The 26,161-nt window shown below is 36.3% G+C and overlaps 5 protein-coding genes across 5 annotated transcripts; all 5 read left to right on the top strand.

Moving 5' to 3' along the window:
• The first annotated feature begins 1,998 nt into the window (after positions 1 to 1,998).
• On the top strand, positions 1,999 to 3,629 carry LOC120773525. The gene is made up of 4 exons (XM_040102482.1): positions 1,999 to 2,018; positions 2,143 to 2,310; positions 2,394 to 2,514; positions 3,353 to 3,629. The coding sequence occupies exons 2-4, from the start codon at positions 2,211 to 2,213 to the stop codon at positions 3,558 to 3,560; spliced, it is 429 nt and encodes a 142-aa protein (XP_039958416.1). The 5' UTR covers positions 1,999 to 2,018; positions 2,143 to 2,210; the 3' UTR covers positions 3,561 to 3,629.
• A 2,270-nt stretch (positions 3,630 to 5,899) lies between these two features.
• Positions 5,900 to 7,141, top strand: LOC120773529. Its single transcript, XM_040102485.1, has 3 exons — positions 5,900 to 6,059; positions 6,176 to 6,299; positions 6,929 to 7,141. The coding sequence occupies exons 1-3, from the start codon at positions 5,960 to 5,962 to the stop codon at positions 7,029 to 7,031; spliced, it is 327 nt and encodes a 108-aa protein (XP_039958419.1). The 5' UTR covers positions 5,900 to 5,959; the 3' UTR covers positions 7,032 to 7,141.
• Positions 7,142 to 9,988: 2,847 nt separating this feature from the next.
• Positions 9,989 to 10,843, top strand: LOC120773530. Its single transcript, XM_040102486.1, has 3 exons — positions 9,989 to 10,126; positions 10,218 to 10,341; positions 10,655 to 10,843. The coding sequence occupies exons 1-3, from the start codon at positions 10,027 to 10,029 to the stop codon at positions 10,755 to 10,757; spliced, it is 327 nt and encodes a 108-aa protein (XP_039958420.1). The 5' UTR covers positions 9,989 to 10,026; the 3' UTR covers positions 10,758 to 10,843.
• A 1,478-nt stretch (positions 10,844 to 12,321) lies between these two features.
• Positions 12,322 to 15,307, top strand: LOC120774674. The gene is made up of 4 exons (XM_040104404.1): positions 12,322 to 12,405; positions 13,487 to 13,634; positions 13,726 to 13,849; positions 15,037 to 15,307. The coding sequence occupies exons 1-4, from the start codon at positions 12,322 to 12,324 to the stop codon at positions 15,152 to 15,154; spliced, it is 474 nt and encodes a 157-aa protein (XP_039960338.1). The 3' UTR covers positions 15,155 to 15,307.
• A 3,308-nt stretch (positions 15,308 to 18,615) lies between these two features.
• LOC120773531 lies at positions 18,616 to 19,382 on the top strand. Its single transcript, XM_040102487.1, has 3 exons — positions 18,616 to 18,751; positions 18,837 to 18,960; positions 19,186 to 19,382. The coding sequence occupies exons 1-3, from the start codon at positions 18,658 to 18,660 to the stop codon at positions 19,286 to 19,288; spliced, it is 321 nt and encodes a 106-aa protein (XP_039958421.1). The 5' UTR covers positions 18,616 to 18,657; the 3' UTR covers positions 19,289 to 19,382.
• The last annotated feature ends 6,779 nt before the right edge of the window (positions 19,383 to 26,161 follow it).

Below are 26,161 nucleotides of genomic sequence, written 5' to 3'. Positions count from 1 at the left end.
AAACAGACAAACATATACTACGTTCATTTGAGAGTATAGAATTTGTAGCAAATTTTGTTTATTTATTTGATTTTTTTTTTTAATTTTTTTATGCGCAAACAAAGACACGAGGGTATTTAAGTATGTATGGTATATTCTCTTGTATGTTTATACGGAATTTTGAACAATTTTTTTTATTAGTTTAAATAGACTTTTACGACTTATGGTAAAGCAAGAAAATATTAAGAATTTATTATGAAATGTAAAAGTGGAATTAAATTTTTATTGCAAACTTTTCAAAAATTTCCTTGAGGAATAGAGAAATAGAACCAGCTGTAAAGGTAAATATAGCATACTTATATTTATAAGTTTGATGTGATTTCATTATGTCAGATTTCAATCTGAAACCAAGTTTGCAAATTGTACAAGATTATTACCTAAATTCACGTTCTCGAAAAGACTGTGTAAACACTTTCAGCGAAAATTCATCTTCCCAGATAAGACCTACATATTTCTCTCTGCACCAACTAAAAAAAAATTGTCGCTTTTTGGGGTGACTCAATTCGTGTGCTTCAGAAAACGCAATTTCATCCCCAAAATTGATCGTTGATGATTTTCACCGACATTTTTCTCAGAATTCGGTGAAATCGACGCGGACGATCTTTATTTCAAACAAGACAGTGCGTCAACTCATGTTTTACATGATGTTAGACATGCACAGATTGCTTGCATAGTTTGGCGACTCGTTAACTTCGCGAAATGGCCCAGTCAAATGGCTGCCAAGATCATGAGATTTAACGCTTCTAGATTATTTTTTCTAGGGGTAACATACCCAAACGGGTATTTTCTAGGGGTAACATACCTAAAGTAACAAATCAAAGCTTTACGCTAATCAACCAGCAACGTTCGAGGACTTCAACGAGCACATTCAGCGCACTATAACTGAAATTCCAGCCGAAATGCTGCACCGGGTGATCGAAAATTTGCGTAAACGGGTGGAGATATGCAAAAGGAGCCGTGGTGACCATTGGCCGACATTTTGTTCAAATCATAAATGACATGAAATTATATACATAACAAAAAAATAGAAGCCACTTTGACCAAATTTACATCTTTTTTAGGCGGTTCTAAAATTTTTCAGAAAAAAATTATTTTTTTTTCCAAAATTTATTTAAACTATTTTCAAATTAAAAAATGTAGCTTTCAAGTAAATTTTTTCAATAACATTTTCCTAACAGAGCGCGTGTTAATCGTGTCAAGCTGTCTTGTTACTTCTGTTCACTGCTGTTTGGCATTTGATCATGGAAAGACTTAAGCTGGAATAACTTTACAAATCGTTCAACTTTATTACTGAGCGTACTTCTCGCAACACAACCCATCTTGAGACCCAGAATTCATTATTGGATAATATTCGACCGAATAGAACACCTGCAGCACGCAATGAAGAAATTATAGCAGCCGTATCTGAGACCGTGGAGAGTCGATTCAAAGTAAGTTAGCAATAAAATTAATAGTCAGAAAAAAATATGAATAAATATAGTTGTATTCAGCCTCTCAGTAAAATATATTTTTAAATAAACGGTTCATTGTTAAAAAATTATAGTGCAAGCGAATTAAAGATAGAAAAAGTGAGGTTAAGTTCGATGCAATGCCGGCTCTTTAGGTAATAGCAATGCTTCTTGGCACTCGTAACATTATGTCAAACAGCTTAGGTGATTTCCGATGGGAATAATAAGAAATAAGAATAAACCTTCGAAAGATATCAACATTTAAATATAAAAATTTTGCCAGAAAAATAACCTTGAATTTGAAATGAACTCGTTTATATGGAAATACAAACAAATATGTACATATATACCTACATATACATAAATTAGTAGGCATTGAAAGGTAAATCATATATTTTGCCAACACTGATAAGTAGCTGTCAGCAGCTAATCGCATTCGCACGGTTAACGCACTCCCGCTTTTCGGAGAGTAACTGTAGACGCGATCGTCGGTCGGCATTCAGTCTACTGGCCTACTTTCTCTTATTTAAAGTAATTATTAGAATCGACTTTTGTTTTAAGATAAGGCTTATATACAGTGTTATTTATAAGTATATAAGTATGTATACATATATACCTAAATATATAAAATATATAAGCGAATTTATTTTAAAAGATCAGCATTCGATCTGCACCGCTTAGTCGCTGAAATTGTTTGGAGAAGAGAGCACACACAAATAAAAAATGTATTACTGCAACTTTTGTCTATATATAGGACTGTTATGTCTTGCTGCTGGACCGCTGGCCGAGGCCTGGGTGGCGCGCGCTAATTATCATAACGATGGTGTGTACAATTAGAATATAAAACAGTATAAATCCAATATTTACAAATTTGAGATATGATTTTTATTTACCATTTACATACAGCACATCCTGGCAAATGTGTGGTGAGTGATACGCTCATTCTCTCACCCGGTGAGAAAGCGAAATCGCCCAACTCTTGTTCGGTAATTCATTGTGGCAGTGAGGGGCATGCCACCATTCATGGGTATGTTCAAGAAAGAAAGAAAAAATGGAGAAGCTTCTCCTTCATTCACTTTTTTACGAAGTATATCAGTTATCGAGTGACATAAATCAGAATTATTAAATCAAAATAGAGACGATATTTGATTTACCAAAGCTTAGGTGTTAGTGAATCAAATAAGCAACTCGTATAAATCAATAAGACTGACATATTACACAGAAAGCCCCAAGTCAAAAATTTTGAAAGTAAATCGAATTTCAAATATAGTGAATCGAGAAACAAAGTGGTATGAATACAAACTGGTATAAATTTAAATCGGTATAAATATAAACTGGTATAAATGTAAACTGGTATAAATACAAACTGGTATAAAATAAAATTGGTATAAACATAAACTGGTGTTAATACAAACTGGTATAAATATAAACTGGTGTTAATACAAACTGGTATAAATACCTCTGACTGGTTTAATGAAAATTCGAGATTTTTTCGATTTGCCAAATATGGGAGATCAATGAATCGAACAAGAAACTGGAATAAATATCAGCGGAAAAAAATAAAAATGAAGACACGAGCAATTGGTGGAAGCTACATATGTATGTATGTACATATGTACATATGTATGTATACTGGTATAAGCAAATATAGACAGAATAGCAATACCACTAATATCTACTGTCTCCACATACGCTCTTACTTTGAATTTATTAGACTTACTTTGTTATTGCTTTCCATGTTAAATTTCTTATAAAAGGGCAGAGAATTGACGAAGTATCTACATACATACATATAAAGCAACTCATGTTTTAGTACAGTCTTTTGTAAAAATAAAATAAAATTATTTTTTCATTCTCACTTTTAGCTGTGGCGCTGTTGTCCCACCAGAGGGTTGCAAATGGGGCGATTATGTGAATAAAAATGCTCCTTTTCAGGAGTGTTGTGCCCGACACTTGGTCTGCGAAGGTGGCTTGACGGCTGAGACGCGCCATTATGAAAAACACATTTGGGACATGTTCTCACGCAATTCGAAGAATACTGCGGACGATCAAGAACGCAATGTTTTGAAGTAAAGTAATGGTTTTGAGTAATGGTTGTATTTATCAAATTAAATCTAATGCTAAAGCATTGAATTGATTATACATATATTTTTTTATTGGAAATTGAGCTATTTATATTTGTTTGGGTAATATAAGATAATAATATAGTAACTGGTGATTTCTGCATAAATATTGTTGTTTTTGTTTTTGAATAAAATTGACGAGTTGAAAAATGAAATTATTTAATATACGTATAATAATTTTTAGTGGTTAAAAATTGTATTATTAGGACAGTAGATGTTACATTTTGCCGAACCAATGCAGCTCTTCCAGCTTTCTTAAATAGCTTTCGACTCACAGCTTTTGGCAGAATGAAAATCAATGACTGAAGGGGTTATGCCCACTGTTAAGTTTGAAAAAATTTGTTTTTTATTAACTTTTGAAATTTTGATTTTAGATTTTAGACAAAATGCCGGCTTCCCAACCGAAAAAAATCTTTTTTGCACGAAAATTCACACATTAAAGTAGTTAAAAAATTGAAATTACTCTCAGAAACTTTGAAATTACTCCGAAACTATTTACCGCATTACTTGGAAATTTACAGACAATATTCTCGAATATATATACATTCAAAATATGTAAAAAACCAGTTTCGATTTTTCAAAATTACAAGTGGGTATAGCCCCTGAAGTTAGTCTTTAATTAAAAGATTAGGTTATATAAAAATAATAACATTTTATTCGAATAATGTCTGCAATTTCGTTGCGACATAACTTCAAAAATGAACTATCTGCATATGGTAAGATCTTTGAACTGGATCGTGCATAAGTATTCAGACTACACTAATCAAATTGATAGCCGAATTCCGTTGGATATTTCTTTCTTTCTGGAGTTTCCAACTCCTTGCCCCGCTTTGTTTGTCTGTTTCTGTCTCTGCATCTTCTCTTTCCCTCAAGTTAAGCTGTCTCTGCTTCTTCTCTTTCTCTCAAGTTAAGGAACAGTTCGAAAGATATGGAATGAATTTTGAGTTTTTGAGAGCAAATACAATCAATGTTGTAAGAACTGTAATTTAAGAATATGTCCCTGCTTTACTCGGAGACTATCTATGTCTATCTCTATGATTCTGACAGCCAACTATTTTGAGTACGTGACTATCTCTCTATGGATCGTAGCGTAGGTCTAAATTTCGGACATGAGTATATACATTGGGACCAAAAGAAACCGAGTAAATGAAATTAAGTAAAATGTATTTTGCTAAGTTGGTAGGACTGTCCTTAACTAATATGCCAAATATGATTCACCAGTTTCTTTATAGCAGCTGCTTAAGTCCATACACCTCAGTAGTGCGTTGCGATTTTTACAATGGATTAAAATATCGCACAAAGAATTTGTCTCAAATTTTGTATTTCTAACAAAATTTCGTGTGCGTTGATTCAGTTTTATAAAAAACACACGTCTACGAGTGGTAAAAAGCCTTTAAAGAGTCGAGAGATCTTTGCCTCGTTCTAGACGGCCTTCGATCTCTTCAACTGATAAAAATATTAAAAAAGATGAAGGAAATCGTATGAAAATCGTCAGGCACATGTGAGAGAAATGGCAAGTGAGTTCGATATCTCTTGCGAGCCCGTTCGAATGAGCCTTGCTCGACTCGTCCCGATGAAGCTGAAAGTTTTTCAAAAATAGTACCTTAAACAGGTCTCTTTGGATATGCTTGATCCTGTGAATTGCGAGCCCACATTCATTTAGAACAAATATAACTGCCGATGAGACATGGATTTATGAGTTTGAAAAACAAATAACTCAACAATCATCGGCATGAAACCCGTTTTCAGTTGATCGAAGATATAAAACAAAATTCACTGAAGGAGCTGAAGACCGTCCCTAAAAGTGCTTATGAAAAATGTTTCGAGGACTGGAGAAATCGTTGGCATAAGTGTATTACGTCTAATGGGTACGACTTTAGAGGCGACAAAATATTGATGAAGAATTAAATTTTTTGCATTTTATTTACAATTTCCGGGTACTTTTTGCCACAATCGATATACTATATACTTATATTCATTAGGCCTCCTTAAGCACCAATAATTAATTATCCATTATAGCAACCAAAAATAATAATTCATCCTAAATTCATTAGAAAATTTACTCCTATCGCTCTTGCGTAGATAATTTGCATTTGCCATCGCCGATTAGCGTACAGCGTCGGTATAGGTGTTAGATTCGAGACTAATTCGTTAAAAACTTGTTATTGATAAAAATTAACGGTGATTATTGAGGTAATGCAAACATTAAATAGCATTGTCATACAGAGCTAGGCACATATGTACATATGTATTTTATAAACACCCGATTCCTTTAAAATGCGCGACGAACGATCGCCATAACTCAGTCGTTGCAATTGCGTCGAGAAAAGCGTACACGAAGTATACAAAATGCATTACGGTATCTGTTTGCTATGCGCAGGGTTGCTATTACTTGCTGGTGGACCGCTAGCAGAGGCCGCGATAGGGCGTTCCTTTTATCGTAACGATGGTGAGTAAAAAAAAGGTGTAGAATTATGAACTTTGTCTTTATATATACATACATATATACAAATTGAGGGATATGAAAGCAAAATTAAATTTTACTATTATCTCTCTGCCAATCAGCGAACCCCGGTATGTGCTCGGTCAGTGACACAGTTATCCTCGCACCAGGTGAATCGGCGAAAGCGGTGAACTATTGTGCGCGAATTACTTGTGAAAATGAAGATGGTCTTGCCGTAATTACTAGGTGAGTGCAAAATATTATACCACTCACTGAGAGAGAGAAAGAGAGAGAGCGAAATGATGAAAGAGAGAGCAAGAGGTGACAGTCATAGAGTTTTTAAAGAAATCCCATATGCTGCTTAAGTCTATTTGAATTATTTATACTTATTGTAGTCAATTGATAGAGAGAATGTCCAAATAGAAACGAAATGTGGAATTTTCATAGTAACTGTAAATGGATTATATCATAATCTCTACTTCTATCATTCTAGTTAGAATAACACCTTCAATAATTGAAAAAAAACAGAGTTACTCTCTGGTTCCTATTTATGTTTCAACGACTGTGAGAGCAGTGTATTGTGCTTAAATTCTAGTGCAGGGACAAAGATTTTCCATTGCTGGAAAGCTAACAGCCAGCTTGAAATTTTAGTTTTTTTTAGTTTAGAATATGTATTGTACCGTTATGCAAAAAAAAATTATATTCGTCTATACTCGCTTACAGCACAAATAGTGAAAACAGAGCGCTTCTCTAACTACCCTAATCTAGTATCAATCTAATTGTTAACTAGTTGAGAATTGCAGCATACGAAGTTATGTGAACGAAATAGAAATTTTAAATTTACTCACTTTTGCTATTTCCACTTTCTTCTTCAGTTGTGATTACCAGGAACCGTTAGATGGCTGCATATTTGGCTTTTATAAGGATCAGGAGGCGTCGTATCCACAATGTTGTGAACGCAACCTGATCTGCGGCTAGAAAACAAAGTAATAACAATGGCGTCATGTTGATATTTGGTTATTCAAATTTAATGTTTATTTAATAAAGTGATTTTATTTTTCTGGTTTATTGCATTTACGACTTTCTAATATAATCTGTACATATGGAACTTGGTATTTAAAAAATTGGGCTTTGCAGAAAGCAAAATCTTGTAGCTTTATGTGAGCGGTTTAAATTTTATGTAAGGATCTGTTTTCTGAAGGTCTTGCAGTGATAAATTCCTCAAAGGGCAAGAACTTCTGGTCGGCGAGTGACTTTTTCACTTCCTCGAAGCAAAAGAATCTAGCCAAAACTAAAGAATGCGGTAGATGGGGCAGCAGTTCGTAGACTGGTTTGGTCAATTTGGTAAAAATCACGTGCTCATTGGTAATATGAGCGTTTGAATTGTCACTTATTGATTGAAAGAGGTCTGGGTGTTTTTTCTTGTTTGTCGGTGGGGGAAACTTCGAAAGGTACCGTCATATTTTAGACGGCATGCAAGATTCATCCTATTCGCGCATGCGCCGCCAGTGTTAGTGTATGCGGCGCTTGGAAAGTTGGACGCCTATATACTAAACTCTAACTCTGTCTCCTATAGAATTTTTATTCATTGCGGAACTGTCGTCAGGCATTTCTTTGGTAAAAGAAGCTTAAGGCGATTGGCTCTAGATCGAAAAATATTCCAACTCCACGTTAATCATCCGGTTCTCACTCTTTCTTTGCCGCTCTTTTCTTATAGGCTTTATTTGGGCTGACGCGATCCAATCTCCAACTGCACATAAAAAGAGCAGTCAAACCAATCGTCATGTCCATATTTGTATAAATACTCTTTGAAGCAGCCGTGCCCAGTCAGGAACTGCGTCAAGTAATAGTCAGTTTCACTCTGGTTTCTCTCTACCAGTATGCCGCTGCAAGCCTTTTGAATGGCCTCTACGTCTGCATAACGCTTTCCTCATAAGGGCAAATGCATTTTTCCGAAAAGGAAGAAGTCGCACGGTGCCACATCAGGTAAGTGGGAGTGGTTAATGGTTAAAATGTGATTTTTGGTCAAATAATCGGTCACAAGCGTCGTTTGAATGTTGGATTCTGAGCTATTTTTGGTCGTCAGTCAATTTGTGCGGAACAAACCGTGCACACACCTTTCGGAAGCCCAAATGTTCGGTCAAAATGCGATAAATTGATGTTTTGGAGATGTTCAATTTCATTTCCATGAATTTCAATGATGATTTCGGCTGATTTTTGATGAATTCCCGCACAGTTTGAAACCACTCATGCACTCTGCTACGGGATAGGCAATATCGCCATAAACTGGTTTCAACAATTGAAACGTTTCGGTACAACTTTTCCCAATTTTAAAAGAAAATTTAATGTTGGCTCTTTGCTCGAAGCTCATTTTCGCAACGATAACACTAACATACATTCTAAGGCACCAGTTGACATATAGATGGTGTCACCAGCGAGCGCAAGATTCGAAAAGTCCTGTTTACTTTGGAAAGCACCTTGCAGTTCTTACCAAATTTCTTGGTGAACAACTTGTTATCCCCGTAAAATTAATACGGCTATCGAAATTGACAATGAGCAACACCATCGGGAAGGACCTCTCGGAGCCGTTCAATACCAACCGAGGTTTCAGACAAGGCGACTTCCTATCCTGCGACTTTTTCAAACTACTTCCGCAGAAAATAGTTCGGACTGCAGAGATGAATAAAGAAGATACAATCTTCTATAAGAGTGTACAGCCTCTGGCATGAGCTGATGATATTGATATCATTGCCCCAAGAACTGCGCCGTTTGTTCTACTTCTACTTTTTCCAGGCTGGATAAGGAAGCAAAGCAAATGGTTCTGGTAGTGAACGAGGGAAAGACGAAATATCTTCTCTCATCAAACAAACAGTCGTCACACTCGTGGCTTGGCTTCCACGTCACTGTTGACAATAATAACTTCGAAGTTGTAGATAATTTCTATCTTGGAACTAGCGTTAACACCAACAATAACGTCAGCCTCGAAATGCAACGCAGAATAACTCTTACTAAGCGGTGCTACTTCGGACTGAGTAGGCAATTGAGAAGTAAAGTTCTCACTCGACGAATAAAGACAAAATTCTACAAGTCACTTATCATCATGCGGTGTACACGCATGAACGAGGACAAGATCTGATGAGTCGGTGTTACGAGTTTTCGAGAGAAAGGTTCTACGGAAGATTTATAGTCTTTTTCGCATTGACAACGGTGAATAACGCAGTCCATGGAACGATGAGCTGTATGGGATATATGACGACATTAACATAAGAGACAACGGCTATGTTGGCTAGGTCATGTCGTCCGAATGGATGAAAACACCCCAGCTCTGAGAGTGTTCGATGCCGTACTAGGTGGTGGGAGGAGAAGAAGAGGAACACCTAAACCCCATTGGAGAGACCAGATGGAGAAGGAACAGGCATCTCTAATACTGGCGCGCTGTTCTAAACTCGTCTATAACCACGTAAACGGTGTCTACGCCAGTAAAGAAAAAGAAGAAGACTTGTAATATTCGACGTTGTGAAAGTCCGCATCTCCTTTATCTCGCTTTCTGTGGTTATGATTGGTGCTAATAAGTATTATAATCAGTAATACTCATCATTTAGTCAACTATTTTGGGTATGTGATTATTTCTCTGTGGAAAAGGAACCGTAGTGGAAGTCCAAAATCATGCAGGAAAAAACGAAAATTATATAATATTAAGTTATCTATAAATAGTAACTCATCCCAGACTCATTCAAACCCCTCTTGCTCTTGCATAGATAATTTGCATTTGCGGTCGCCGATCAGCGTTAACTCATTAACGGGCATGATTAATGCTGATCATTGTTTTAATGTAATCATTAAATATCATTGTTATATAATACACAGCTAAGCACATTTTTATTGACACCGTTCCTTTAAAATGAGCGACGACCGATCGCCGTAGTTCAGTCGTTGCAATTGCTTCGAGAAAAGCGTACAGGAAGTATACAAAATGCATTACGGTAACGTTTGGCTATGCACAGGGTTGCTATTACTTGCTGTTGCGCAGCTAACAGAGGCCGCAACGTCGCTTGTCTCTTACCACGACGATGGTGAGTAAAAAAGGGTGTGGGATTATACATTTTGCCTACAGTTATAAAAGTAATACTATTTTTTTATTATCTCACTCCAACTGCCAATCAGCGCACCCCGGCAAGTGCGCGGCCAGTGAGACAGATATCCTCTCACCAGGTGAAACGACGATAACATCGAAGTTTTGTGCGAAAATTACTTGCGAAAATGAAGACGGTCTTGCCCAAATCGCCGGGTGAGTACAATATATTGGACGATTCATGACGACTGTGAGAGAAATGTATTGTGTTTAAAACCTATTGAACGGGAAGAGATTTTCCGTTGCTGTAAAGCTGAGAACCAGTTTAACTCTGAAATTTTAGTTTTTTTAAGTTTAGGGTCACTATGATGATTTAGTGTAACGTTATGTAAAAAATATAATTTCTATACGTCTATATTTGCCTACTGCACAAATTGTGCGAGCAGAGTGTTGCTCTAACTTTCCTAAATTAAAATTATGTACATGAAGTATCAAATTAAATGGTTACTATTCTCACTCTCTTCTTTAGTTGTATTCCCCAGGCGCCGTTAGAAGGCTGCAGATGGGGCCCTCCCTTGAATAAGACGGCGCCATACCCGGAATGTTGTGAACGCATCCAGATTTGCGTTTAGAAAGGACAATAACATCAAGTTGATATTTGGTTATTCAAATGTAACGATTATTTAGTAAAGTGATTTTAATTTTCTGGTTTATTGCATTTTACGACTTTCTAATATAACCTGTACGTTTGGAACTCAGTATTTAAAAAGGGAGGGTTTGCAGTTTTTGTGTGAGTGGTTTAAATTTTATACAGGTGTTTCTTAGCGCTTCGCGAGCTTCATTAACCGGTCTAACCGCTTTTTGAGGAGCTGCCAGTGATAATTTCTTGAAACGGGAAAAATGTCTGCTCGGCAAGTGACTTTTTCACTTCTTCGAAGCGTAAGAAGGTCTTACGGAAAGCAGATAATACGGTAGATCAGCCACCATTCTTAAGATCCAGCATGCATTATTGGATTATATTCGACCGAATAGACCACTTCTAGCACGTAGTGAAGAAAAACAGCAGCCGTGCTGACCGTGTACACAGAGACCGAGAGCTGAGAGTGTACACGTAGAGACGTATGGAACGAATTGGCGAATTTTATATCGAGATCTTAAATCGAAATCGTAAAATGTTCAGCTTGGGAAAGAATTGATCGCTTCGATCTATCAGTTCTTGAAAAGTTTAATGAAGATCCAACTTTTTTGAGCCAAATTTAATACGGCAATGAGGCTCATTTCTTACTCAATGAGTATGTAAACAAGCAAAATGGCGGCAATTGGGACGAAGAGCAACCTGAAGAGATTCAAGAGCTGCGATTTTATGGAGGAAAAAAGACGCTTTGGTGTGAGTTTTGGGCCGGTTGAATCGTCGGTCCAAAGCTCTTCAAAAATGATCCCGATGAGAACGTTACCGTAAATGGTGACCGATATCGTGCCATGATAACCGACTATTTCATGCCTGAAATTGAAGCTCGTGATCTCGGTGTTATTTAGTTTCAACAAGGACGAAGCCAGTTCCCAGATATAGCATCAATCAATCGATTTATTGAGAGAATACTTCGGTGAGCAGATAATTTCAAGTTTTGAGCCGGTCGGTTAGCCACCAGATTGCGTGATATTGAACCATTAGACTTTTTCTTGTAGGAATATGTAAAGTCTAAAGTATATGCTTTCGATTCAGGTCTTGGAGCAAAACATCATGCGTGTCACTCGCCAGTTACCAGTCGAAATGCTTGAACGAGTCATCGAAAATTGGACCCAACGGATGGACCATCTGAGATATAGCCGCGGCCAACATATGAAAGAGATTGTCTTAAAGAAAAATTAAATGCCAAATGATAATAAACATTCCCCATTAAATTTAGGTTTTTGATCCCTATGATCCTTTCGCAAAATCCCTATGATCCTTTCGCAAACTCTCCCATACAGTGGATGGATACAGCTCCACTGTTGCACAGTAATAGCGTCTTCGGTGCTCAACGTACGGCGTCTCTGAGGATGCACATTATTCACCAGAGTGAACTGCCTGCGAAACCGTTCCATAGTTGCTCGAGTTAATTTATATTCGATATGGCAAGAAAATTGCAAAACTATTATTGAAACCCAGCATCATAGCCGCCATGAACAATGCTGAAAGCTTAACAGAGTGAAAACATGGCTTCAGGTCAGGCAGATCCCATATCGGAGCCGCTGAAGACGTCGAGCGCAGAGTTGAGGAAACCCGTCGAAAGTATAATTGTTCGAAACCAATAGTCCTTCTCACAAGACTTCACATAAGACTGGCATTCAATAACGCAAAATGGCACAATATGATAGACGCACTAGAAACTCGATTAAAGTCAGGACTCAAAGAAAGCAAATAACTTACGGCTGCCACTTCTTTGGTTATGCGAGCGACATCGCCGACGTCTTCTTAACCGCACGAAATACCGAAATATGGGTATTTCCGAAAATTGAATCACTAGATCGCGCAAACCAAGCCTTTTTTATGTGCCGACGATGGAAAATAGCACGGAGAGCAAACTCTGTCACCGGAGTATTTCAGTTAATAGAAGATAAGCTGACCAAATTGAGTTACCCTTTCTATTATGGATTTTTTCTTTGCCTTGGGACCGAATTCTCGTTACTTCAGGCCAAGGTTTCCAGGATACACCTATTGTAGGTCAGTTTCTACTCTGCTTGCCTCAGTCACGGGGTTGGAGTGTTGCAAGTATTATCATTTAAGGATATAAAACTGCAATGTCTGATGCTTTAATACTCTGCCTTTCTTTCTTCCTTTCTGATTCTGATCATCATAGTCAACTATTCTGAGTAGATGACTAAAACTCTTTGAATCGTAGAGAAGGTGCAAATTTAGACAAAAAAAATCATTAAATACATATATGATAGTAAGATTTATAACAGCTCTAACATCTCGTCAGGTCATGTGAGCCATGACTATATACTATATATATAATATTTTAATATTTTGCGAGGAGTTAATAGATATACTGTGTATATTCATTAGGTCACCTTAAGCGCCAATAATTAATTATCATTTATAGAATCTATAAATAGTAAGTCATCCCAAACTCATTCAAACATTTACCCCTACCGATCATTGCGGAAATAATTTGCATGTGCGATCGTCGATCAGAGCTCAGCATTTGAGCAGATGTTCATTTGAGTCTGTTACGTGAAAAACTCGTTTATGGTCATGATTAATGCTAATCATTGATTTAATGTAAACAATAGCATTACGTAAAGGTGTATACATAGTTAAGCATATATTTTATAAACACCCGGTTCCTTTAAAATGAGCCACAAATGATCGCCGTAGCTCAGTCGTTGCATTTGCTTCGAGAAAAGCGTGAACTTAGTAGACAAGATGCATTACGGTATTTGTTGGTTATGCGCAGGGTTGCTATTACTTGCTGGTGTACAGCTAACCGAGGCCGCGTTAGGGCATGTCTTTTATCACAACGATGGTGAGTAAAACATGTGTAGAATTATAAATATATTAAATGATGTAACAGTAAAATTACTCTTATTATTATTTCTTTTCCAACTGAAAATCAGCGCACCCTGGTAAGTGCACGGTCAGTGAGACAGTTATACTCTCACCAGGTGAAGTGACCATAAGTTCGGGCATTTGTGCGCGTATTACTTGTGAAAATGAAGAGGGTCTTGCCGAAATTGCTAGGTGAGTACAAGATATTAGACCACTGATGACAGGGAATGAGATGACTGAGATATCGAAAGAGGAAGAAAGAGTTGGCAGCTATAGTGTTCTGTTTGAAGAAGGCTACTTGAATTATTTATTTTAGTATTTCAAGAAAGATAGCAATTCTAAGAGCTCTGTGCAAAAGTAGAGTGCTGTCACGGGCCATTCGTAACCTCGCAAAGAGCCGCATTCCTGTGAATTATCTTAAGGATGCAAACGGAAAGTGGGCCTTCAGCAGTGAAGCTACACTTCTGCTCACCGCAACTGCTACAGGCTGTTAGGTGTCATGCAACTGTCTGGCCTCAAACTGTTCGAACTGCGTAAGAGTGGCATGTATTCTGGAGGGCCCGGCGAAGTGATTCAGAGTTACTTTCATCCCGAAGCCGGGTAAGAGTTTTCACTTTAGTTTCAGACGTCCTGACTACCCCGATGTTTTTGAGCTAAGTTTTTTGGCATTAAGGTTGCGTTACATTTACCACTCCGGAATGCAGCGTCTTTCAGAGAAGTGCATTAAGGAACGCCTAATCTTATTATCAATGGCATTTTACGATAAGACTAGTGAATGTAAGAGGCCGCAGCCGAATTACGGGTAACTGTAGATCTGACAAGCTGGCAAAGAAAGGCACTTTAACCCTGCTATCAGCAGAAAGAGATAATAACTAAATAACTGTCAAAGAAAGGTACTTGAGCACTGCTATCAGTAGGAAAAGAATGGGTCGGTGCTCCACTCTCCTCATTTGTTTTACTGCGGGATAGCTGGGATTTGTGGCAGTTTAGCCTCTACTGGGCTACCACCGGTTCATGCGCTTTTGCCAGTATAAGACATACAGCGGACTCTTTGCCTTCAGTAAGCTATCGGCGTACACGCTGTAGGGTTGTGCACCTTACCGGATGCCAGCTGCAGTAGCTGTATGGAAGTAGACTAAAATCTTGTATACAGGCAAGGATTTTCGGGAGCCAAATCTGCTCGGAAGTTATAGTTTTCTTTTTAATTAGAGACATTATTGAGAAGATCGTATGTACCTTTATGTTGTAGATACTACTTATGTACTTATAGGTCTATACTTGCTTATTAATAGTGAAAAGATACTGCTCGAACTTCCTTAGCCGCACATAGTACAAACCTTATATTAACATACCGATACTATTTCTGCTCTCTTCTTTAGTTGTGGGTCGCAGGCGCCATTAGAAGGCTGCGAATGGGGCGATCCTAAGGATGAGAAGGCTCCATATCCGGAATGTTGTGAACGCCAACAGATCTGTCCCCAGAAAACAAAAGAATAACGATGGCATCAAGTTGATATTCGGTTACTCAAATATAAAGTTTGTTTAATAAAGTGATTTTATTTTTATGGTTTATTGCATTTACGATTTTCTAATATAATTTGTACGTATGGAACTCGGTATTTAAATAAAGTGGTTTTGGAGGAAATAAAATCGTGTTGTCTTATTTGAGGGTTTCAAAGGTTATACAGGATTTTCTAAATTTCAGAAATTGTGAAAAGAGGCGTTAGTTGGGGATTCCATAGCATATTCGGCATTGGAATTTTAACGCACAAAGACGGTTCAATAAATATTTAGAAAAACGAGGATTTGAAAAAAAATGGCCAGCTATTCTCCTACTTCATTAACCGGTACGAAAGAAAATTTTGGGAGGCCTGGTGACGACTAAAATTTTTGCGCGCCATGTGACTTTTTCACGTCTGGAAGCAAAGCAAAGTCTTTCGGTTTCGGCCGAAACTAGAAAATACGGTATATTTCTCAGCAATTCAAAGCCTAGTTTGGTCTATTTGGTCGTGACGACGGCAGCGCTGTGAGGTAATGAGTTGTCATAGTGAAATATCACTTTTTCTTCACCGAAAAGGGTTATCTTATCTGGGATTAGTTTGAAAATCCCAATAAATGTGTACAGTAGAGCCCAGTAACCATTTTGTTCTTCTACAAGTTTCGATGAAGATCACAAGTTGCGAATTCTGGTAGACAATGGTTATCCCCTTTTCGGACCATAGAACAGTCTGCGTTTTTTTCCAGTCGTTGGTCTGCGTTTTGTACCAGTGGATTTGTCTCTCATCGGCTCTTACGACTTAAAACACCTTCTAAGGAACAACATTTTTCTTGTTCGAAAGACTTCTGCGTTTTTAAATGAAAGCGACATACTTAGTTTCCGCACTGGGTTACACAAGTTTTTGAACCGTTTTTAATGAGACAACTCGCTTTGGTGTAAAACTCACGTGTCCGTTAGTGATATGATTGCTCCGCGTACAGTTTCGATTTTCACCTATTGATCGGCAAGGGTCTGGTTGTGTTCAGTCATTCAAGGGTGTCTTCATTGAACTTAGTGGACTGCGCTGATAGCTTTTCTCTGTACCTTAGTATTACAATACTAATAGTGGCATGTTTGAAAAGTTGTTGTAGGAACATTCAATAACATAGGAAATAATAACATTTCCTGTGTAGCAGTGTAGTGATCGAACATAACCTCTTTAATGTGGCGTCCGTATCTAAATTTACGAGACCTATAGAGCATTCTACAAATTTTGAAACGCCCCTGAATCACTGATTGATTCCATGGTGAGCTTTTTCGCCATAGAGGTCAGACGGCGGCTTGATATTGCTTTGGAACCAATTTGGTCCGATGACAAAATGGTAGTCATACACCTAAGGAATTCGGCTATAACGTCCTGCCATAATAAATATATTATGACCAACTTTTGAAGACTGATCCAAAATGTGTGCAAAATTTGAGCATTGTTAAAGGTTAAGTTGTCATTAAAGGCATCATAGAACTATATACTCCGGAAACGGCACAGTGTAAATCTCCAACAGGGCTAATAGCTTGTGAAACTATACTAATTTCGTCTATGTTATTAGTTTTGGAATAATGTTTATTGTACTGGTAGCCGACATTCCCTAAATAATTTTGAAGAATGTTGCGGAGTGAAAAGTTCTTGACCCAATAAAAATGCGGATCCGTTGCGGTTACGTAGACCCAACTGCCTTGGAAACGACTGTTATCGGTTATCGTTTTTTCGTAAGATCAAGGTAAATGTTTCAATAAGAACAATGCGAAAAATTTTGCTGGAAATATGGTCTCCTTCATTTTTTTATACTTCGAAGTCAGAAATAAGCTCAGCTGAAGCTCAGCTTAAAAAGGATTTATAGCATTTCTGTACTGAATAGAGCCCTTGAGGTGGAGATTTGTGACTTAGGCTCAAAAATGTCACAATAAGAAAATGCAATTTCAATTGAAATGGATCGAACAATCACGGTTGAGATTCCATCTAGGAGACAAACACAGCCAGTGACGTAAGAACTATCATTCGAGAATATGAATACTCTGCCTTTCTCTGTCTATCTCTGACTCTCGCCATCGGGTTAAGGGCTTCGGTTGAAAATAATAATTATAAATATACAGGGTGATTACTATAGTCATCTATCCTGAGTAGATGAACACAATTCTGTGGGTTGTAGCGTAGATAAAAGTTCCGACAGAAAAAATGAACAAATATATAATAACTAGTAAGTTATATCTAACAGCTCCAATATCTCGGCAGGCCATGTGAAAGCTCAATGAGTATATAGAATATACCTTGTTTACATTTTGCGAGGAGTTAATCGATATACTGAATATACAGGCTTTGTCCGGAAAGTAATAGGACTGAGTAGATTTAAAAAAAATTATTGAACCAATCGCGTCGATGGTGCATGCTGGATTCCTTTTAAGGTCTCAAAATGCCTCTTTGTCTCGGGATCATTCTCAAAGATCCAAGACTCGTCACCTGTCATTACGTTATTCAAAAATTGGGTATCACTTTCACGCATGTTCAAATTTTCTTGGCACACCGCAATTTCTGGTCGTCAGTGAGCAATTTTGGGACCATCTTCGCGCACACCTTGCGCATGTTCAAGTGTTCCGTCACAATGTCATGAACCACAGATTTTGATAAATTTAATATATTATCTGGCCAATTAATTGAACACTTAATTGACGGTCTGAGTTCAAAACTTTGCGCACACGAGTCACATTGTCGGTGTTTGTCGAAGTCGCAGGTCTCCCAACACGGTCTTCATCAACGACCTTCTCTCGGCCCTCCAAAAAGACCTGGTGCCACCGAAACAAACCACTTCTTGCTAAAGCAACATCTGGGTAAGCCTGCTTGATCAGATCAAACGTCTCTGTCGCAGATTTACCAAGTTCCACATAGAATTTAATCGCGTACCTCTGCTCTAACGAACGCTGCATTTTCAGGCTTACACCACTCACAAAAACACGTCGCGCGATAATATTTGTTCTGACTCTCCAGGTGCTCAGAGACAACTGACCAGCCGCTCGTTCGTTAGCTAGGAACGCACTCTATCGAATCCAGCCGTTACGCGCGCTCCGAAATACAGCCGTGGCGGAAGAAAATCAGTCTTTTAACTTTCCGGACAAACCCTGTATTCATTAGGTCTCTTAATAGCTAATAATTAATTATCAATTATAGCATCCAGAATTAGTAACTCATCCTAAATTCATTCCAACATTTACCCCTCTCGCTCAGTGTGGAGATAATATTGGTAAAGAAGTTTGAGTCTGTTACGTTAAACACTCATTAGCAGTCATGATTAATGCTAAACATTAATTTAATGTAAATATTATATAGCATTGTATATACTTGTAAGTATGTATGTATATACAAAATTAAGCACTTATTTTATACATTCTGTCCTTTAAAATGAGCGACAAATGATCGCCGTAGCTCAGTCGTTGTATTTGCTTCGAGAATAGCGTACACGAAATATACGAGATGTATTACGGTATCTGTTGGCTATGCGCATTACTTGCTGGAGGACAGTTAATAGAGGCGACGACGAAGGCGCATCGCTCTTATCGCGACGATGGTGAGTAAAAAAATAAGTATATAAACTGAAGAATACTAAAGTAGATTTAACTTTTATTATTATCTTTCGTCCAACTGCCAATCAGCGCATCCCGGCAAGTGCACGCTCAATGAGACAGTTATCCTCTCACCAGGTGAATCTGAGATATCGACGGAGTTTTGTGGGCGCTATGATTGTTTAAATAGAGAGGGTGTTGTCGAAATTGCCATGTGAGTACAAGATAAGTAAGATTTGTATAGCTCTATACTTGCTAAGAGCAGAAGTAGTGAGAAGAGCGTGCTGTTCGAACTTTTCTAAGCTCACATTAAGTGCATTAATATATCAAATTAAAGGTTAAATAATTGAGAATTACAGCGTAAGAAGTTATGTGGACGAAGTACAAACTTTATATTTACTTACCTAAACTAATTCCACACTCCTACTTTTTTCTTTAGTTGCGGTATCCATAGGCCCTCAGAAGGCTGCGAATGGGGCGATCCTAAAGATGAGAACGCGCCATACCCAAAATGTTGTGAACGCTACCAGATATGCGCCTAGAAAACAAAATAAAACAGTGGCATCATGTTGATATTTGGTTATTCAATTGTAAAGTTCATTTAATAAAGTAATTTTATTTTTCTGGTTTATTGCACTTGAGACTTTGCCTTTTTACAGGCAAACATACGGGCTTGGATAAATCAACTAGGCTCGTCACATTGATCATTTATGTTTACACTTTAAAAAGTGTGTTACGTTTCCTTCTGGTTGCTACTAACTTCGTGTTAAATAAAAAAATATACCCTGTGCAAGGTATTTTTTCTTAAAGGCTCGTTAACATACAAATATGCTTTAGTTTCACTGACACCCACGGCTCTAACTTTTGTTTTTTTTTAATATAGAATGTGATAAGTAAAGCTATTTACGCCAAGTAACGGAAAATGCTACTCAAAAACTTTCACATATTTAAACAAAAGCTTCATATGAGTAGTTACATTAACTTTTATGCGTGAATTACTGTTTACTTTTATCAGAAATTACTGCTGCTCTTCTCTGGATTGCCGCTATAATGCAAAGCAGTCTAGTCAAGAGTAGCGATAATCCGAATTTCCGTTAGAAGGCACATCCGGTACAATTTTCTTTAGTTTCTTCTGTTTCTTGCTTAGTAACACACTCAAGCCGTAATCTTATATTCTTTTGAGCTGCTGAAGCTATTCGAGCAGACTTATGCTTTTTCCACATTTCAACAGAACTGGAGTGCTTTTTCAGAAATATACAACCGAATAATTAGATTCAGAAATCGGAAATAGATAACAAACTCAGACAGTACTTGTTTTTTGATGCCGACCGTGAGTATTTGACTGAATGAGTTAGAATTAGTGAAAACAATTTTAGCGATACAAACATGAAATCTAAAGCTTATTACCTGGAAGTTACCAATTCATAAAGGTGCAAGTCATACTCCTGAAGTGACTAAATTCTGCATAGAAAGTTATGGCTTCTGTCTTCAGCTGGGATACTTTTTCCTTTTATACAAGTGTTGCACAATGACTTTTCTATCATGTTATTGTTATTTTCACAATTTATTTTTTAATACATGTAAATTTTTTTAGCACTTTACACATTATATCACAATCTTTAATTAATAACAATTCAAATTATAATTGCGCACAATTCACCTTTAAATGTAAATGTCAAAAGTGATAGAAGCTGCGCAACAGCATCAGTGCATTTTCACAGGGTGCTTAACATAAGCAATTTTCACTGTTTAATTATTTTTACTTATTAAATTCTTAAATTTATTTCCCTTTATGTGCTTTTCACATATTTTTTCTTTTATTAAAATGCGCTGTAATTAAAATGTCACGCCGAATACTTTCTGCTACGCATTCTTTTGTTTGACAGCGCTTATTCATGTTTAACACACCAACAATTGTTATTAAATTTCCTTTGTGACAAAAATGTGTGTGTGTGTGTGCATTTTTTATACGACCTTAAACAACTCACTATGTGAAATCAGCACAAAAGAAATTGTAATAACGCAAACAAACTTCGGAAAGATCAAGAAAATTAACTAAGCGGAACAATTTTAATAAGCAAGCGGTGTTAGTACTAATTAACGTAATTGAGGAAAATTCGTGTAAAAATTCTAAAATGCTGTTACTTGCTTTGTGTTATTAAATAATACCGTTATTGTTAGAATTAAAAATAAAAATATAATATTTTTTTTAATTTAAGTTTAAAAAAATTTTATCATTCATTCATGTGAAGCACCCTGTTCATGATTTTATAAGCAACAGCTGATCGCCAATATTAACGAACTTGTCAAAGCGGATATTATTTTGAACTTTAGCAGTAAGCGATACCTTTTTTGTTTCAAATTAAGAAATATTTAAATATATTAAAAAAAAGTGTAAAATAAATGCTAAATATTGTAAACGGAAGTGATATTTATTATGTGCTAGAGTTATTTTGAGATTTGGAGTTAATTGTGGAAGTGATATTCATTATGTGCAAGAGTTAGTTTGATTTTAGAAGTTGGTTATGGAAATCGACACCGGAAGCTGTAGCGCTATTCACGCAAACAAGTACTGCTAAGCATGCCACGCGAGCATATTTGGGTGTGCATGTAATGGAGCTGTAACAGGTCCTGGGCAATGGGTAATTATAATTGCACACATGTATGTAGGTTCTTTTGGAAAATTATAGGTTAGCGTTGCTGTTTTGCTCTCAAATGTTTGGAATCTGCTTACATACATATATTTCATTGTACCATCAGTAAGTGTATGCAAGCTTGTGTATGTATGTATATGTATGGTATATGCTGTCACTATATGGGTTATGTTAGCGAAATTGCCAAATGAAATATTTAACTTATAAATGAATATTGATAATTAGAATATAATTAGTTTTCAATTAATTCTTATTTGCAATCATACAGCTGTACTCATTATGCGGTTTTAAAAATATACCAAAATACTAAATACGATGTTCATTATAATTAATTAGACAGTATTACATTGGCACTTGCCAAAGGTCATTTCAATTCAGCGTGCTTCAATAGTTGAAATACAAACGTTCACAATTTTGTCCTAATATAATTAGTCCTAGGTATAATTAGTAACCATTTTGAAGGTATACTTGTGCAGAGAAATTGCTATTTGATGGCCAGTTGAATACTTAAAGCTTGGCTATTTACATGTATACATACATATGTACATGATGCATGTATCATAGCATGAATACTCCATCTTTGATGTTCCTTCTTATAAATTCTGTAAAGCATTTGTTGCTCTCCAACATACTTTTATTACATTACAAGTTTAACAGGTGGCATTTGTGCAATAACAGATGGTCTGCAAACTCTTAATAGTGTTTACATTCGGCAATATTAACAAACTGCTATTTACTGGCGCTCCAACTCTGACGCAGTTGATGTTCTTAATACGTTGCGCCGGAGAAAGTTAATAAATAGAGAAGGCGCAAATGTTGAGTTATATCTTTTTGAGTACTAACAGAGAATGTAAGTAAATTTTGTTTATTATTTTATTAAAATAGAAGAGAGAATGTTAATAAATTTTATTTGTTATTTTATTAACATTCTCTGGTTACCTGTGTTAATAAAATTTTTCGCTAACAGTGGCATTAAAGTTGCATTAACAGCTGCTTAGGCAGGAGGGGAAAAAAGAGCTTCTCTTTTCTTAATTAAGGTATTGCATGGATTGTTTGGGACATGCTGAATCTTTTTTGGAGTATTCATAGAAGAAGATAACCTCAGAAAGCCTATGCGAATTTTGATTAAAACTGAAGGCGAAATACTTCGGCACCGACTGGGTTTGTTAGGCTCTATTGTATTCTTATCGACAGGAGTTCAGCCGTATGATAAAGGATCAGTTCATATAAGAGAATAATATATGAATCCAATATCTGGTCTGTTTATTTTTCTATTTTAGCATTTATTCAAGCGGAGAATAAGAGCCAAAGGGTACTGATTTTAAGTGCGATGAGTTTGACTTGGAAATTTGGCTCTTATCAGTACCTATAGAAGAATCGAAATATATGTAAGAGCGATTTTGTTTGTACCAAGGAGTCTGTGATTGCCCAGTGTTACAGTTTGGCTTCAATATAATCTTGGAGTTGGTTATAGCTTTAGTTCTTATCCTTCCGTTAATCCGAAGCAATTGAAGAATTAAAAACGTTTACGTTTAATCCTTATCTGCAAATTTTTAAGTTGAAGCTTTAAAATCTTTTCCCTCTCAACCAACTCAACTCGGTTTGTCAGTGCATATCTTAAATCACTTTTCCTTTTTGTCATTGTGTAGTAAAATAGTTTTTTAGAGGTGGCTTGAGATTATTGAAATTACTTGAAGAGTAAGTTTTCTACTGTATTTTTACAGGTTATGTATAAGTTGTAGCTCTTTTCGTTTTGTCGTATGTAAACACTTAACTGAGCAGCCACACTTTTTAACTCGTTCGTGGCACGCTATTAACAAACTGTTGCACAGACTTAACTGGTCTGCAGCTCCCAAACTGGCATACATATACACATTCATGTATATAAATTTATAATAATACATCCTTTATCCTACACAGCTGAGCTAGCGAGTTTGTGCCACCATCTAGAACAATGCTACTTATCTGTCGCTTGACCAACACAGTGTCGCACGAAAACGTCGCCGACCACCAACAAACAACCAGCCAACTACTCAACTCTGTAACACATCTTACTTCGTAACAGCGATATGTTAACTTAACAGCCGGCAATACCATAAATAACAACATCGTCAATTGGTCTGACTCAGTTGATGTTAAATTCGCGCCGGTTCTGTTCTACAACGGAAATCAAAGTGTATGCGTTGAATGTTTTCAGTTTTCTGGTTTTTTTTTTATATAAAACAAAAAAATAAACAAAAAACTAAACAAAAAAAAATGTTTTTTAAGTGAAAAAAATTAAATTGTGTAAAAAATTAGAGGCATGCAGAAATTGTAACTGAATATTACTGTGGGCAAAAAATAGTAAGACTTAAGACTTTTTTTCTTGTTGGTATGACTGTCTGTGCCAAATGTCAGTTCAAAATATTCTAAGTGTTAGTGTTAAGTATACGTTTGTCTTTCTGAAGTATATTCGGTGAAAAGCAAACTTGAAAAATGCTTTAAAAAATTAATAAACAAGCAGGAAAGCATGTGCGCTGCTGCCAAACGCTTGACCCACAATTGTTATTAGTGTAAAAATACTTCAGTGAAATTGCTCTCAAACAGCGAAGAGTAAAAATAAATCCTTTTCCGGTGGCTGCTCTTAAGCTTATCGAATTCGCAGACATTTCCATGTTTTTGTTTTGTTTTCGGCTTTTGATGCTTGTACATACATACATGCATACATAACTGTGCAGTTGTGCACTGTACCAATTAGTGTGGCAATTAATGGTCTGATCGTAGTTTAGATAGCGCGCACAACTCAATGCTACTGATAAGTGTCTATAACGCTAAAATGAGCTGGTTTGCCTGTGTGTGTGATTAACATGCATATATCCATACATACAGGTGCAGACTTAAATATAGCGTCAATAGGAGCGTGAAATAATTTACGGTAGCCAAAAACGCTTTTATATGTGTATGTATGCGTGGCATCTGGTTTGATTTATTGAAAAACGTAAATAAAAGCGAATAATCAGCTCCCAATCGATAGGCAATGTGTTAAGCTTTAATTTATCTTATAAGCAGGCAGTTTGTATTTGTATTTTATGTAAATATATAAACAATGTCGAAGTATGTGTTATATGTAAGATGATTTGCTAACAGCTTTCTATTTCTCAGTCGGCTAACACAAGAGTGTCGTTACATCGTCTGTAAAACTTTCTCTGTACACGTCGGACAGTTCAGTCTAATGTCATTGTGGTATCTGTAAAGGTAGCTTCTAAAGCACCCATGTCCACTAAGTATTTGGCACTGATGGAAATTCAGGTACCCATGTTGTCTGCCTATCGCGTAACTCACTCTTAATTTCTTAAAGATATGTAATAATTTGAGTGGTATATACAATACGAAATCAACTGGAAAGTTGAAAGCCTTTCAATTGTCTCAAGAGTATATTAATGACAAGCAAACATGTTTGTAATAAAATTTTATGCAGAAAAAATAAATAGAATATAATATTTTAGAGAATTCACAAATACATAACAACAACAAGTACTAACAGCAAAAACAGCTATGAAGCATGCATGCTACCACAATAATAATAACTCACTGCATGCCAACAGCTCGTAATCAATAGGAATAACAGCAACAACAAGACTAGCAAAGCATAGCAAAAACTTTAGAAATCTATTGACTTTATCAGCATTGAGCGCAACAATTTGCCAAGTGTTGCCCCAGTGTGCCACGGCGTATGCAGTTTGTGGACGTTAAGGCATGGTAGACAGGTGTGAAACACTTCTTTGTATGAGTGCAGCAATAACAACAAAAACATAGCTTACGGCAAACAGCTACAGCTGAATTTGTATTTCACCCACCCAATGGCACGCTGTAAAACCAACGACTTACATACTTATGTGTGTACATACTTGTATACCTGAAGGCCTCTGCCTCGGAAGCAAAGCTCAAGTATTATAAATTGTCAGAGAGTTTGGAAAAATATAATGGAAAGGCATGAGAAAGATAACAATAGAAGGCATGGGCTTTTGTGTCTTTCATGTACTTTAAAAGTTTTTGCTGCGTCAGATTCTGAAGTTTTGCTTAGATAAGACATCATTAGTGCACAGCTATGTACATACTACTCTGAATATCGAGTTAAAGTCTGTGCTTAATTAAGTTCGGCTACATAAAGTTAGTTGAGTTAAGTTATGTGACGATAAATTAATTTAAGTTATGTTATGTCAAGTTATGTTAAGTTCATTGAAATAATTTTCACGAACTTAACCACTGACTGGCTGACAGTCAAAGTCTATGTTAAGTTAAGTTTTGCTACGTTACGTTAATCGAAATGAGTTACGTTACATTACGTTAAGTTATGTTAAGTTAATAAAAAAATATTTATCGAATTTTACTACTGACTGACTGACATTCAAAGTTTATGTTAAGTATATTCAGCTATGTTAAGTTAAGTTAATTTAAGTTAAGTTCAATTAAATTAAGTACAGTCAAAGTTTATGTTAAGTTAAGTATATTAAGCTATGTTAAGTTAAGTTAATTTAAGTTAAGTTTAATTAAATTAAGTACGTTCAGTTGAGTTTAGTAAAGTTACGATAAAGTAGGTTAAGACAAGTTGCGTTAAGGTGGTTTAAGTTAAATTAAATAAATTTCATAAATTTAATAATTTTCCAGTAATTTCACTTTGGTTTATGTATGTAAGTAAAGCTAAGTCAATTAAAGTTAAAATCAAATTAATTTTATTGGTTTAACAACAATTATTTCAGGAGTTTCAGTTTCGTTAAAAAG

The sequence above is a fragment of the Bactrocera tryoni genome, chromosome 4 (assembly GCF_016617805.1).
Source record: "Bactrocera tryoni isolate S06 chromosome 4, CSIRO_BtryS06_freeze2, whole genome shotgun sequence".
Taxonomy (NCBI): domain Eukaryota; kingdom Metazoa; phylum Arthropoda; class Insecta; order Diptera; family Tephritidae; genus Bactrocera; species Bactrocera tryoni.
The sequence above is the reverse complement of the archived record's forward strand: the minus strand, read 5'-3'. Positions and strand labels throughout refer to the sequence as shown.